Source organism: Ursus americanus, chromosome 12 (assembly GCF_024610735.1).
Source record: "Ursus americanus isolate L20-20 chromosome 12, mUrsAme1.1.p, whole genome shotgun sequence".
NCBI lineage: Eukaryota > Metazoa > Chordata > Mammalia > Carnivora > Ursidae > Ursus > Ursus americanus.
Window position 1 is genome coordinate 22,661,806 of NC_142138.1, and position 16,671 is coordinate 22,678,476.

The following is a 16,671-nucleotide window of genomic DNA, read 5'->3' on the forward strand; positions in this document are numbered from 1 at the left end:
GTGATCAGAGTGAAATTGGAGAAATATAAAACTGTTTTATGTTATGTGTTCCTGAGTCAAGAACAGGCAAATGAAACAATTAAGCTAATGTTTTATTTTAGGTTTAAAAGGAATCTGTATTTGGGAGACTCAGCAATGGTTTTATGTTCTTGTGGTCAGGCTTGTGGATCAAAGACATCTGTTTAAAAAGAACTGAAACTGGGGTGCCTGAGTGGCTCAGCCATTAAGTGTCTGCCTTCAGCTCAGGTCATGATCCCAGGGTCCTGGGATCGAGCCCGGCATTGGGCTCCCCAATCGGCAGGAAGCCTGCTTCTCCCTCTCACACTCCTGCTTGTGTTCCCTCTAAAAAAAAGAAAAAAAAAAAAAGAACTGAAACTATTCCATCTTTGTCTATGATCAGAAACCATTTAAATAGTTCTTTGAAACCTTGAAGAAACTGACCTCTGACACAGCTTCAAGGTGGTGCTTTTGTAAAAGACAGTTACTTGACTACTTTCTCAAAATTTTCTACAGTTATTTATGTTTTCATTTTCTGGTTGAGACTACTTTCCCCATTTATACTTTTCCAGAAGATTATTCATTATTACACACACCCATGTTTCAAAGCAGCATAGTTATACTAATACTCATTATAATTATTTAATTTCTTCTATATTCACAGTTGTAGCTCCTTCCTCATTACTGATATTGTGCCTTTATTTTGCCTATTTTTTCTCTTCAATTTCTCAAATTATGGTCATTTTAACATTCTTCTGGGAGGTGTTAGACATGCTAATTTTGTAAAATGCTTTTAAAGGTTCAGTATGCTTATGAGAGGAAAGTCAAAACTTGGTGGAAGTACTAGGAAATGATGGTTTTTTTATTTTTATTTTTTGTCTTTCAGTAAATGCATACTTAACATGATTTATAAGAAATAAATTGAGCCTAATGCTAGATATTTGGTTTATAAGATTAATTATACATGAACTCTGTCCTCAAGTGATCATGACTTTCTTTTCTAGTTCACATAGTCCCTTGTCGTATTGTTTTATTTCTTTTTAAAAACATTGTTACATGGATTAATTTTTTTGTGAATTTAGTTGAGGAATAGCCTAAATTATAAATCCTGCTACCTAGAAACAGATAGACTTATGGTGTAGACAAAATGGGTATATACACAGAGTCCTTCTAAGTTCACAGGGACCTGGATAAGGGTGCTCTCTTTCTCACTGAAAAATGAGCCCAAACTATTTTTACCACTCAGTTTGGAACAGGGGGGAGGGTTGTCACAGTTTTTGTCATTCTACTTCCAAGCTTCTTTCCTAAAAGTAGGTGCTGAAAGGTCTAAGATTTGACCCTACTTACAAGCTAACGAGTTAGCCTACTATAGTTTCATCTATGCTTGTGAAGAAGTAGACTCCTGGGTCAGAGACAAAAGTCTAATTGTTGCTCACACTGATAGGAATAGCAATAATACAGTGAGTTATGTTACAAGAGTGGAACCCTGAACTTATGGAACCCAAATTTTTTATAATGGACAGTAATGTCTGCTCTTGCTCAGAGGAAAGCACTATCTCTTTCAAGGCTGTTTGTTTTACAAAAATCCTTGAGAAGGAAGGAACAAAGGCAACCAGTGCCTCTGCTCACAAGATGTACAGAAATACAAGAGATCCATGGAGAATTTTTTCCAACAGCCGAGAAGGAATGGGAGGCTAGGAACCTAGGAATAAAAATTGAGTTCCTAGCACTAGGTTCTCATACAATATGAAGAATGAAGCTTGGATTATAAATTTGGTGGGTTAATTCACTGTCATAAAATCATAAATCTGTTTTCTATAAATTGTATTGGTTTTGAGCTACTTATATATATATTTTTTAAAATTTTAAATTTTTTAAATTTTTTTTAATTCATCCCCCTACACCTCTCCCTTTTTTGATGTTATATTTAGGAAAATTCCCTGTGAAATTATATCCTGTTTTAGTTGAGTTAAAGGGAATAGAGCTAAGGGCCTTGATTTTGCACTTCAAAAAAGTGCATTTTTTCCTAATATTTTTCTATTTCCTTACCATGTTTCTTACTTTCCTGATTTATGTATTAAGTATATATTTACAGGTCAAATATCCTGATCGTGCCTCTCTACTTAACCTTCTAGATTACCAATCCAGTTTTCATCTGTATTTTATTTTCATTCCTACTCAATTTTTGATTTAGAAATACATATATATTTTTAAGATTTATTTATTTGAGAGAGAGAACAGAGGGAGGGGCAAAGGGAGAGGAAGAGAGAATCCTAAGTAGACTGTGCTGAGCACAGAGCCTGACACGGGGCTTGATCTCACAACCTTGAGATCACAACCTGAGCCAAAATCAAGTGTTGGATGTTTAACTGACTGAGCCACCCAGGAGCCCCCCAAAATATTTTTTAAATCCCTTTTAACTTTAGAAATATTTTTAAATTCCTTCATTTATTTTTAAATCCCTGATTATATGTGTCCTTAAGATACATATTTTCTTAAGTTCTCTTCTGTTTCTTCCATAATCTGCCTTATTAGGAGTCACCTGTTCTGATTATTTTTGTCTCCCTCCTTCATATGAGTGACCTGTGATTTCTCTTGACTTCTCATTTCAGTGAATGTGGGTTCCTTCAACACCTATTAAGGTCAGGCTATTTGAAACTCAGGTAATATCAGTCAGGGAGAGATAAGATTCTTTTGCCATGTATCAGCTGCAAACAAGCTGTTATTAGAGGGTAACAGAGGGCGTGACAAATGAAGAGGCCTCTAGAATTGTTTCTCAAATTTCTAGCTGTATATTAGAATCATCGAGGGTACATTGATACCCAGACTTTTCCCTAGTAGTTAAATCATGATCTCTGGGCAGGGCTCAGCATATTTTCCAAAAGCTCTCAAGTGGGCAGTCACTACTGAGAAGCCCTGTTCTAGAATGTCATGTTTCTCCAGGTATAAGCAATAACAGGAGTCCTCTTCCAGCTAAACAGAAGAGGAATGTTCAGCCCAGTAGTGACACTCTGCCCACAGAGAGCTAGAGTTGAGGCTGTTACCTTCCCAGAATCCTCGTGGGGCCTTGAAAGAGCCTATGCCCACATAACCGAGAAATGGTGTGGGCAGTGGCAAGCAAGGCATGAATCTCTGTTTCCACTCACATAAAAGTCTCTCTCTCTGTTCCCTATCTTTCCAGCTCCCACCTCACCCTACCCTACTTACCTGCAAGTCCTACTTTACCTAAGATTCTAGAAATCATTGCCATATGTAAACATGACTTCTGTATCTCATTATTTTTAATGACTGGAATATATGACTGTATATTTCAAAAATAGAGCTTATATTTGTATTAGCTGGGTTTTGTTTTTGTTTTTTTAAGTGCCTACTGTATGTTGGAGAATTTTTAACTCTTTCAATATTTTAATCCATTTAACTCACACAACAACCCTATGGACTACATACTATTATTATTCACAGGATAACGATGAGGAGATGAAGAGACTGAGGCTCAAAGAGAGACTGAGGCACAAAGAGTTATATAACTTGTCCAAAGTCACAACTAGTAGGAAATAAAGCTAAGTACAAACCTGGCAACTGGCCTATAAACCTCATTCTCTTCATCTCTATGCCAGGCTAGTATCACACAGAGAATTAAACTAAAGGAACAAGGAATTTGGCCAATTAAATTTCACTATAGGCTGCAACTGAATGCTCTATTCATGTTTAATTATCTTTTTTTTATATGGAATTATCTTTTTTATATATTATATTTTAATTATCTTTTTTTATATCTATTGTTATAAAACTATTTCTAAAAGGAATATTCTTTTGACAGGTCTCAGTGTAGATTTAGTTTTAGGAAAATAATTCTTCTAATGAGAAGCCCCTATTAATCTATTAATCCAAAGAAAAAATATTATTTTTTGTTGTAACCTCAGTAGTCTTGTAATTTTCAGTGACAATTTAAATACTTTTAATCTGCCTTTTTGCCCCTAACTTGTTTTCTATTTCTTACCACTTTATAAGTGGTAAATTTGCCATTTTTAGCTGATAATCCAGTACTAAATGCTTAGGTAATGGAGAAATCACTTTGTCTCTCCTTTAAAAATTCCTATTTCAGGTTATTTTTAATTTTTTAATTTTTTTAATTTTTTAAAATTTAAATTCAATAAATTAGCATATAACATATTATTTGTTTCAGGGGTCCAGGTCCAGGTAATTTTTTAAAGGGATTTTTGCTAAAATGAGTATGACTCTTTTGTAAAACATCCAATTATGAGAAGTTGCAGAGAAGAGTAGGTTTGGTGTTTATTGAGAAATCTTATAGACTGTATACAGATTAATCAAAAGGTATTTTAAATATTTTATCAATTCCCATTTATCCAAGAAAAAAATGCAGAAATCCTGAACTAGTAGTAACATGGAAAACATGTCTCTCTCTGGGAGTAAGTGAGAAAGAAGCCCTAAGAATTTGAATGGCTCTCAATCTCAGCTTTATGTAAGAATCATCTGGGGAATTTTAAGAATAGTAATGCCTGGGGGCACCTGGGTGGCTCAGTCGTTAAGCGTCTGCCTTTGGCTCAGGGCGTGATCCCACGAGCCATGATCCCACGTCCCTGGGATTGAGCCCCGCTTTGGGCTCCCTGCTCCACTGGGAGCCTGCTTCTTCTTCTCTACCGCCCCCCCCCCCCCCCCCCCCCCCGCTTCTGTTCCCTCTCTCACTGGCTGTCTCTCTCTCTGTCAAATAAATAAATAAATAAAACCTTAAAAAGAATAGTAATGCCTGGGCATCACTCCAAACTAATTAAAGTAGAATCCAATTATTTTAAAGTTCGCCAGGTAATACTAATGTGCAGATGGGTTTAAAACTACTACTCTGACAGCAAAGCTCAGCTACAAATAAACCTGTGCAGATTTCACCAATTAGGTGACCACAACACCAGATTGAGAGTTGCTACAGTATTCAGCAAATCATGGAAAAAAACCAAATGAACAGATGTTGGTGCTGGGTGGCAAGATTAGAGTAGCACATAAGCTAGAGCAGAGACTCAAAGGATGGTTCCCGGACAAGCAGCACCAGCACTACCCTGAGACCTACTAGATGTGCAAATGATCAGGCCCCAGCCGGACCTACTGAATCAAAAACTCTGCAGGTGCAGCCCAGCAATCTGTGTTTTAAGGAGCCGTCCATGTTTGAGACCCACTGGGTGAGAGCAGTGCATCTCTATCGTTAGTGTTCACAGGAATCACCTAGAGGATCTTGTTAATTGCAGCTTCTGTCTGGGAGGGGGTCAGACATTCTGCATTTCCAAAAAGTTCTGGGGTGATAGGATGCTGCTGGATGGAAGACTACACTTTGAATAGCAAAGGGGCTAGAGGTCAAAAATGAAAGAAGCCTGCAGTGACCAGAAAGTCACTGGTCCAGGTGGGGGCAGTTATGACATAAAGTTTAGGTTAAGCTGAAAGCTGTGTGAATTAGATCTGACATCTTGGCTCAGTGTAGGAGCAAGGTTTGCAAGCACTGGTGGAAACTGGTATCCTAAATATAATTACCATAACTTATAAGACATCTCAAGGGATGGAGGAACAGAATCTGTCCAATATAACCAATGAAACCAGGATATCATTGTTGATATGAAGACAGAAACTTTCCGCCTCGTGCTCTGTTATTTAAGCAATCATTTTGTTACAGCTAAAGAGGACTCACTGCAAGAATGGGTTGCTTCCTGGAAGAAGAATGCCCCCCTCCAGAATACCCCACAGACATCTAAAACTTCATATATCAAAAATAAAACTCAGCTCTTCTTACTCTAATCCTCATATCCACCCCAATCTGCTTTGTATCATATGCTCTCCTCCTAAGTACAAACTGTCATAATGCACCTAGTTACCAAGCCCGAAAGATGCAAGTCATTCTACATTCAGAACAGGGTGGTGGTGATACAGAGCACAGGCTCCGAAATCGGACTGCTAGAATTTAAATCCAGCTTGGACCACTTACCTGTTGTGATCTTGGGCAAGTTATTTAACCTCACTGAGACAGACTTTTCATCTCTAAAACTGCACTGAACACACTGAATGGTTACACAGAATAAATGAGGTAAGAACAGTGTCCTCTCCCCCACCACCAAGGTACGATTGAAGTTCTGTTGATTCTGTATCTTATTATTTCTTTTGTCTGGGCTCTCCTCTACATTTCTGATGCCTAGAAAAATTATATAGCATAATGCACATATAGAATGCCAGTGAAAAACCAAGTATGATATACTCAGGCTACCCCTTGTAAGTACATAGAGAAACTGACTTGATTTTCTAGGTGGACTTGTTTTGGCAGTCTGTTGGTCTAAAGTTTGAAATAAATCCTGACATTAATTTGGGGCAATGTAATAGAATTCAAGACATGTCTTTCTTTAAAAATTCAAAATTGTAATTAGTACCTAATTATCATCTGTAATAGTAAAATATTTTAATAAATATTTTATAAACGAAGAATATTCAGAATGCTGATCGAGTATGTTGTAACTCATAAACACTATGAAACATACCTGTGTTTGACAAAGTTCACATTTAATACAGATTATATAATCTAAGACAAATCTACAGTAGTGCTTTAAAACTCTAAAATGAAAGTCTGAGGTAGTTAGGATGGTTACCTTTTTGTTTTTTTAATACTGTATGATTTGTCTTCTGTGATCCTGGGTACTTTCTTAGATATGGATGGAACAATATCCTCTTCAAATTGTAACTGAAAGTCAAACGTCAGGGGTGTAACTGAAGTCTTTTTCTTTCCTTGACTCTGAAGCCTGTTTTTCTGCAGGAAAGCCAAAGTACAACATTGTGACAAAATGAGCACTTTTCATAAAGGGAAAATCCTGTGTGGAAAGGAATGAAATTAGCCTCACTTTATGAACACACACAGAATTTATGTGCCAGTCAATAATGGAGAAATTTTACAGATTGAAAACTAAGGGCCTTGTATACCAACATTTTTTATGTGTGACCTGAGCTGCTCTTTTCTCATCCATGAAATGAGGGGACTTCGGACTAGATGATCATGAAGGCTCCCTCCTAATTCTGAAATTTAGAATTTAAGAACGACCTATAAACTAAGCAAAGACAATCCTCATACATAGGGTTATTGGAAGGAGAGCAACATGGTCTCCAGCCTGCTGCTCTTGCTGTCCCCACGAACGTGGTGAATCACTCCAACACTTGTCTAGTTGCGTGAGCCAGAAATAGAGTTAAGAAAGCAATCAAAAGATTTTGTTCAAATATTTATATAGATGGACCAAAGAGAGAAAAGGATATAGCTAACGAGTTAGTTAAGGAGCCAAAAGTCTTTTCTAAAAACTCTCTCAGGACTGCACAGAGGAATAAAGTGGTGAAAAATCTGAAAGCAAGTCAAAGGATAGGAACTTCTGCTTCTGCCAATGAAGGATTAAGCACTACAGGAATTGCTCTCCTGCTGTAAGTAACTAGAAAACCAGACAAAACATATGAAAACAACTGTAATCAGGCATTAGAAAACAGGCAGGGGCCGGGCAACCATAATCCTCAAGAAAAGGGAAACAAATGAGGTAAATGCCACAATAGCTCAGCTTACTTACTGGAGGCAGTTTCCACACTGAGATGCAGGGAGGGGAACTCACATCAAACCTTGGGCCTTAACCTTGTTGAATTTAAGAGACAGAAATTTCACGAACAATTACATTCTTTGGCGTTCACCCCAGAGAAATGAAAACTTATGTTCACACAAAAACCTCTACACAAGTATTCAAAGTAGCTCTCTTTAATCTTTTTTTTTTTTTAAAGCAGCTTTATTTTTAAATGCAAAATACTGAAAACAACCCAGATGTCCTTCAATGGGTGAGTGGCTGAAACTCTGGACATCCATATAATGGCATACTACTCAGCAATAAAATTTATATATTATTTACAATAATAAATCTATTGATTCATGCAAAAACTTAGACGGGCCTCAAGGGCATTATGTTTAGTGAAAAGTCCATCTTAAAATTTCACATACTGAATGATTCCATTTATATAACATCCTCAAAATTACTGTTATAGAGATGGAGAACAGATCAGTCATTGCCAGGGATAGATGGGGAATGGGGTGGGGTATAGATACAAATACAGAGAAGTAACATGAGGGAGTTCTTTTATAGTGATGGGAATGTGCTGATTCCCTTGATTGTGGTATTGTGATAGTGATCACACAAATCTATTATGGGATAAAATCAATAAAACTATACACACAAATGAATGCAGGTTAAAAATGGTGAGAACTAAATAAAATCTGTAGCCTGATTAACAGCAATATACCAACGTTAACATGAGTTGGGACGCATTCCAGTTTTGATAGCATACACAACCCATATAAGATGTCACTACTGGGGGCAACTGGGTGAAAGGAACGTGGAACTCTCTATAGTACTTCTGAAACTTGCTATGAGTTGATAATTATTTCAAAATAAAAAGTTGAAAGAAATAAAGAAGCAATTACCAAAGTGATTTATATATTGTTATCTCATCATTAGGTCATTAAAAAAGAAAAGAGAGACAATTTACCTTCATAAATGTATGTGTGTGTATGTGTAACTGCATCTTTAGGAGTATATGTAAAGATAAATGGATTTATACATACATATATAATATTTGTATATCTTTATAAGAGCACAAAAGAAAATGTGGATGGGTAAACCCAAACTGCTAAGTGTTGTTTGCCTCAAGAAGAAACGGTTGAAGAGGCCAAAGACAATTTTTCTTTATGTAATTTTCTCTAATTTTTTAAAAGATTTTATTTATTTATTTGACAGAGAGAGAGCGAGAGAGCATGTACACAAGCAGGGATAGAGGGAGAGGGATAAGCAGGCTTCCCATTGAGCAGGGAGCCCTATGCAGGGCTCGATGCCAGGACCCTAGGATCATGACCTGAACCGAAGGCAGACGCTTAACCAACCAAGCCATTCAGGCGCCCCTCTTTAAGTATAATTTTTATATATATCTGTATATTGCTTATTTCTAAAAGTAGGTTTTAATTTTATACTTTAAGAAATAAGAAAAGTTTTAAATTTTGATTATATATACTTTCAGAAGAGTTTTCAGAGAATCCTCTGTCAGTAACACATAAAGTAGGCATAGTAACACAAAATGAGAAAATGCGTTGAAATGCTTTGCACAAAGGAAGCTCTTATTAAAAGGCAAGAATTATTATGACTAATCATATATAAAACGGAATTTCAGGAAAACTCAATAGATTTATCTCTGATTATATTTTCTAGGGTACGTTTCATTTTAAACAAAAAATTAAAAAGGAATGAACTCTGGGGTGCTTAAGTCCAATATGGTTGCTTTAGTAAGTTACTCCTGGTTTGCTATTTCAAGATTTGGGTAACGATAACAGAATGAATTTATTGTTTTTTCTAATATTTCTCTACTTTATTTTCTGAATAAAAGGAGACAATTATGGGGGGAAAAAGAAAATCAAGTTATTATTCAAGTGACAAAATTTTCATTTTCAGATTCACAAATATGTTCAGTCACTTCAGAGTTCCTCTCTGTGCTGTTTTCCTTGATTTCTTGGACTCTATGTTCTTTATGCCTTTGTTTTATTTTTTTGAAAATTTTTGTGTAACCAAATTAAATTGCTCATATGTGTCAAGAATCTGGTTTTTTAAAACTATTCTTTTTCAAAAAGATTTATTTATTTATTTTAGAGAAAGAGTGAGCTCGTAAGGTTGGGAGGGGCAGGCGCAGAGGTGAAGCACACTCCTGCTGAGCAGGGAGCCAGATGCAGGGCTCCCTCCAGGACCAGGGAGTCATGACCTGAGCTGAAACCAAGAGTCTGACATTCAATCAACTGAGCCACCCAGATGGCCCAAAAACTATATTCTTTATTAATATTTTATATTGAATTTTATAAGTCTCACCTTTTTTACTTTAATTTTTATGAATTTATTTATTTATTTATTTTTAAGATTTTATTCATTTATTTGACAGAGAGAGAGGCAGCAAGAGAGGGAACACAGGCAGGGGGAGTGGGAGAGGGAAAAGCAGGCTTCCCGCCAAGCAAGGAGCCCGATGAGGGGCTCGATCCCAGAACACTGGGATCATGTCCTGAGCCAAAGGCAGACACTTAACAACTGGCCACCCAGGCGCCCCTATGAACTTTATTTTTAATTTGGTAACTATACCAAATATTTTCTTCCTTTTAATAAACTAGTTAAATAACTTTTTATGTATTTAAAATATTAGTGAGAACTACAGTAGTCACATTTACTATTTGACTGCCTATTTGATTTTTTTATCTTAATCACCTTATATACATTATAACCTAATGTAATATGGCAACTATCCAATAGCCAAAATATGGAAAGAGCCCAAATGTTCATCGACTGATGAATGGAGATATATATATATATATATATATATATATATATATATATATATACACACACACAGAGAGAGAGAGAGGGAGAGAGAGAGAGAGACATATACACACAAAAGAATATTACTTGGCCATCAAAAAGAATGAAATCTTGCCATTTGCAGTGATGTGAATGGAGTTAGAGTGAATATTATGCTAAGCAAAATAAGTCAGAGAAAGACAAATACCATACAATTTCACTCATATGTGGAATTTAAGAAACAAAACAGATGAACATAGGGGAAGGGAAGGAAAAATAAAATAAGAGGAAAACAGAGAGGGAGGCAAACAATAAGAGACTCTTAATTTTAGGGAACAAACTGAGGGTTGCTGGAGGGGAGGTGGTTGGGGGATGGGGCAACTGGTGATGGGCATTAAGGAGGGCACTTGTGGTAATGAGCACTGGGTGTTATATGCAACTGATGAATCACTGAACTGTACCCTGAAACTAGTAATACACTATATGTTAACTAACCTGAATTTAAATAAAATCTTGAAAGAAAAAAAATATATAGCAGCTATCCAGAAGTTACCTTGTATATCTAATTAATTCTTTATAATATATACTTACAAAGACTAATTTTTGAACTAATATATTTGCTTTTTACAAATTAGTTTATATCTCCATAATGCATCATTAACTAAAAAGTAAAGATAATCATTTACATTTGAAATGATAACATTTTAATGGTAAAATTCAATTTTAGCTTTCATTTACAAACCTTTGCTCTTCTGGCCAAAAGTATCTTTGCTTGCTCATCCAGAATATCTAACTTCTCTAATATTTTTTCTGCCATTTTCAGTCAGTAAGTTCCTATTCAAAAAGGAGAAAAGAGAAGAACTCTCCAAAACAATTAAAATTTAAACATGTAATTTGATTATTTAGGCATAAGAGACCCACATTTACATAAATGTTCGGGGTACAAAAGAGAACTGTATAGATCATGGAATAAATCATGGGATTATAGAGGTATCCAAGGTTTTTTTTAGACAGAAGTCACATGATCAGAACTTCCAGATATGTGTGGACCTTAGGAATGTTTAAATGTATGATATGACTCATATTTGAAGCAAGAGCATGTGGCTTGATTTATATCTATTTTCTTTTTGTTGTGATATAATTTTAATGAAAGTATGTGAAGAGTTCACATTTGTATAATTAATTGCATTCAAATTAAATTGGTCAATGATCCAAGACTGTTAATACAGCACTTAGAAAGTAATCAGTCATACAGCGGGAGCAGCTGCCAAGATGATTGAGTCCTATTGTCCTAATACCTCAAATTCTTTACTCAATTAATACTGTTGAAAATTACATCTGGGGTCAGGCAGTCCATATTAGACTTGGGGGCCTGAATGTTAGACATCAGGACACAAAGCACCTTTTCAATGCATTACAAATAGCTAGGAGCAGAGCAGAGGCAAAAACCAGAATGTTAACCCAAAGCTCCCTCTAGATTTTTGCTCAGTGAATTGAATGTGCTCCAGTGGCATTTAAATGTAAACACTGTATGGTTCACAGAAAGTACCGAGTTCATCAATATTTCTAAGGATTATTAATGTCAACACTAAGGTTCTTTCTAGCGCAAAAATATCTATGCTATTTCTCCCATATTGTATATTATTCAATCAGTATCTCCCACAACAATAATGCATGAAAAGCAAGGATTAAGGATTCCACGCCAAAAGCTCACATTATTTAGTACTTGGTTTCTTGTAGCTCTCTTTTCTACTCGTGGACTCTTCTGGGCCATGGGGCTGCAAGCGGATTGTTTGCCTTGTTACAAACCATATAACCTGAAGTTGCAGATTGGAGTGGGGATATGTAGGCAAGGTTGTTAGCACAATTATGAGTGAGCTCAGACTTTCTGGGTCTCCTACTGGAGAGTATGGGGCAGATTTTAGAAGAGACTATAGATTATCTGAACACTACGTGTTGTCTTTTCCAGTCCAGGAACGAGTCCTCTCATATATCCTAAAAACAACTAAAGGAATCTTAGTTTCTGTTTATTCCTTAAGCATAATATGAGTTCGAGAGGGTGGAGAAGGCTCCCATATTTCTCACCAAAATTTCTTTCACTGGGGACAAAGATTTCAATTTTTCAAGAAAGGATAGAAAGGCAATTGATTGTAAGAACCAGCATATTGAAGTGAATGGGTTTCCCAGTTTGGGAAGGGATGAATTACACAAGCGACAACTGAGGTACACAGCTTACTTGTGAGAGGGAATATAAAGCAGATCTTTTTAAAGAGTAAGATGTCCTGAACCTCTCACTTGTCACACATCTTCACCATCACATCAGACATTTTAGGATGCACCATATCATCACATTTCACACACACACACACACACACACACACACACACACACACACACAGAGCTGTAATTTGAAGGGATTGTTTATTTAAAATTATTTTGCTATAGTAAATTACTTAACTATGATAGGATTTCTAGCAAATCATTGTGCATATCATGTGGTTTTCCTGAAATGAGAAAACCTAAGCAACAAATTATTTTTAATTGTCAATGACAGTTTTATTAATACTAAATTTGACCATTAATGAAATTGACAGAATGTTATTAAATTTAGTTTTGTAGTTTTATTTTCATATTTTGAAGCCTATACTTTTCTTCAGTTTGCAAATGTTTTCATAGGTCTTTGGCAGTGTGCCAGTGGTTTCTATGGATAAATGGCCCTCGGACAAAATGGAGGTAAGGAAACACTACAGACTAACTTGCTTGCTTTCATTATTATACCAAGGGTACCAAGGGCTTAGCTGTATCTCTTCAAACAAACACTGAGAGCAAAGGAACATCAGGCAGATCTAATACAATGGTGTATCCCAACTGCTCTGCATAAACTAAAAACCCTTTAATGCAAAATACTGTATTTCCTCAATATGAGTCTGTGTTTCAGTCCTTTCTTGATTCAATCTTTTTCATTTTAATGTCTATTTTAAACCAGCATATTGGTTTCATACTTCTACTTCATACTTCCATTTCTATGAGCACATATTCTTCTTCATTATTCTATTTCTGAGCATATATTATCATCAGATGGCTCAGGTCACGATCTCAGGGTTTGTGAGATCAAGCCCCATGTGGGCTCCACTCTCAGCACAGCTTCTGCTTGAGATTCTCTCCCTCCCCTCCTCCCCCTCCCCCTGCTTGCAAGCGCCCTCTCTCTCTCTCTAAAATAATAAAATAAATAAATAAAATCTTGAAAAAAAAAAAGAAAACAGAGACCATCAAGTAAGAACTTCTTCAGCTTCTATCTCTCATGCCAAAGTCTTATCTGCATCCATTCCCATCTCACCTGTATTTTAATTTTAATGAAAGTGTTGCCTCTCCCATCCATAGTTAATCCTCCTCAGGGTACTCTAGAATCTATTACCTCTGTCCTCCTATAAGAATTACTTCCATTGGTTGTACCCTTTGTCTGGTATCTGCCAATATTTTTTCTTCACCAGTTTCTTTGCCTTAGCATGCTCACACCTCTGCTAGTTTTAAAAAAGAAAAAAATTCTTCCCCTAACTCTACTAGCTGTTATTCTCTCTCATCTTCCCCGATTGACACATTTCTTAAAATGCTCACTTTACTTAGGATTTCTAATTTCTTACAATTCTTTTCCTTCTAGTTTACCATCATTTGGCTTCCTTCTATACTCTGGTACTAAATCTACTCTCATAGGCCACCAGGGTCACCATCTAATAAACTAGTGAGCCCTTTCCTGCTCTTACTTAATTAGAATGTCTACAACTCTAATTCATGTTGACCACTCCTTTCTATGGAAACTCTGCCCTCTGTTGGTTTCTATGACAACAGTCACATCTTCTTACCCTCTCTGAAGATTCCTTCTTCCTCCAATCACTCCCTAAATACTTGTAAAAGGGAAGTGTTCATCATCCTTAGTGTTTCTAAGGGCTCAGGCCATCTTTTTCATTATTCCATACATTCTTTGGGATGACCTCCCAAACTCATAGCTTCATCTACCACCAACTATTTTCAAACAAAATCTCTCTTTTGAGTTCCAAACCTATATTCCTAGCTCAACCCAGATTTCCCACAGGTAACCCAAATTAGATCTAAAAGTAAACTTGTCCACATCCTCCTTCTCCCTCAGCCAAAAGTCTCTTTCAACATTTATTATCACATTAGTTATCTCTTAGGCATCCAGAGCATAAACTTAGGCATTGTATCGATGCTCCATCCTTGTTACTGCAGAATGAACTCAGAAACTTCCAAGGAATACAGATTTCCGGTTGCTACCTAGGCCTGCTGCTAAGACAGAATTTATGGAGGTGAAGATGAGGAATCTATTTCAAAAGCCATTCTGATGCAGCTATTCCTCAAACCAGGATTTGGTCACCACTCTGCTGGAAAACTCCCTTTCATCCCCTCCCTAAATATACACAATCTTTATCTTATCTTTGCTACATCCTACATAACCTATCCGTTTTTCTCCTCTTATCCATTCACATTGTTATTGCTTCTGTTTAGGGTTCCATAGCTTGTTGCCTGGATTATTGCTATAGTTTCAAAATATGTCTATACATTTGATCCATTCTATCTTCCATTCTGTCCTTCACATGTCTGACTTATTTTCTCAAGAACACACACACACACACACACACACACACACACACACACACCCCTCCCTGATTAAGGCTTCAGTCTCTCCCTACAGCTTTCAGGACAAAGAGTCAAGCTCTTTGATTTATCATGTAAGAATCACGGTTTGGCCCCCAAGTCTTTAACGTCATCTGCTTCTTCCTCATGTATACATGATACCCTCGTCCTAAGGAACAACTTGCAGTTCCTCAAATGTGTTGTATTCTTCTTTACTTGTTGCTTGGCTTCTGCTGTTCCCTTTGCCTGCCATGTTGTTCTTCCATTCCCTGTATTTCTAAGTTCTATTCATCCTTCAAGACCTAACACAAATAACACCTCTGCAGGGAAGATTTCTCTGATACCTATGATTTAAATGTCCAATGTCTGTGCTTACATGATAGCCTATGTATATTGCTAACCTAGTATTAACACTCTCTATTTAACCATTTGATATTCTTGTTTTATTTTTCCTCTGAGCTATGTGTTTCTTGAAAGCAGGAACCATGTCTAATTCATCTTTGCATCCCTGTTACCTAACAATGTGAATGAATTAATCATCAGCCATAAAGGAAATGGACAGCTATAAATGCTATGACAGCTTTCAGTTGTCATTTACATTTATGAGTTTGCACAAATAATTGTCAAGGTCCTGTTGACATTCTTCTAGATCAAGCTATAGCATTTAAAAGCATTACTTTCTCTCCCATCTTCAAACTTAAAAAGGGAGCATAACGTGTTGGTTAAGAACATGGACTCTGGAGTCAGAATGCCTGGAGTCCTTGGCTCTGCTACTTACCAGCTGTGTGACTGTGGTCTAATTGCTTAACTTCTCTGTGTTGCCCCTTTTCTGTGTCGTTCCATTTGTAAAATGTAAATAAGACAAGTCCCTACTTCATGGGTTGTTACAGGGTTCAGTTGAATGAATATAAGTGACATATAATATTTGGTAAATAAAATAATTAAAAACAAGTAATGATGCACTTACCTGTTAGGGATAAGCTACGTGGGATACCTATAAATGCTGCAGAATGCATGTTAACCACCTGCATACCATTTCATTTTTTTCTGCCGTACCTGTCATATGTCTAACTGTCTGCTTACTTCTTCCACAGTGTATTTCTTTAATTATACCTACACACACTCCTTGGAACTTGATAAACAATGAGAATTTATTCAGCAATTTAGTATCTTCTATTTTAATCCAGCAATTTAGTATCTTCTATATGTCATCTGATTATATTGTTTCCTTTCCTTCTTTAGTTCTTTCATAGTTTTATTTCTCAATTTTCTATTAAAATCTTATTCTGAGTTCAGTGAACAGAAACTAAAACTATAAAGCACAAGTATAGGCCTTGAACACATAACAACTATTTAGGGAAACAATCCTGATAAGCATTACCATGTCTCCATACTGGATACACATCAAAAACACATAATTAGGTTGTGTTCAAGTAAATAAATCTAATCATCCTCCTTTCAACCAATACATTAACTGGGGTGGGAGAGATGATCTCACTTCTGACATACGTATAGATACATCTGAAGTGATCTTATATGTACTTACAATTGTAGGGAAATACTCTGTTCTGGAATGTAGAGTTCTTATGTGGTCACAGAAGCCTAACTCACAGAATCTTGGGGTTAGAAT

At 36.3% G+C, this 16,671-nt stretch overlaps 1 protein-coding gene across 1 annotated transcript in view; it reads right to left on the bottom strand.

The window, feature by feature from the left end:
* The window catches only part of C12H1orf141 (chromosome 12 C1orf141 homolog), a 39,633-nt gene extending 23,576 nt beyond the window's left edge, over positions 1–16,057 (bottom strand). The window contains exons 1-3 of the mRNA XM_087866315.1: positions 16,009–16,057; positions 7,590–7,645; positions 6,636–6,793 (exon numbers count right to left, since the gene is read on the bottom strand). Of these exons, the coding sequence (XP_087722441.1) occupies positions 6,636–6,793; positions 7,590–7,645; positions 16,009–16,057 (263 nt within the window). The remainder of the gene's footprint in view (positions 1–6,635; positions 6,794–7,589; positions 7,646–16,008) is intronic.
* Positions 16,058–16,671: the final 614 nt, after the last annotated feature.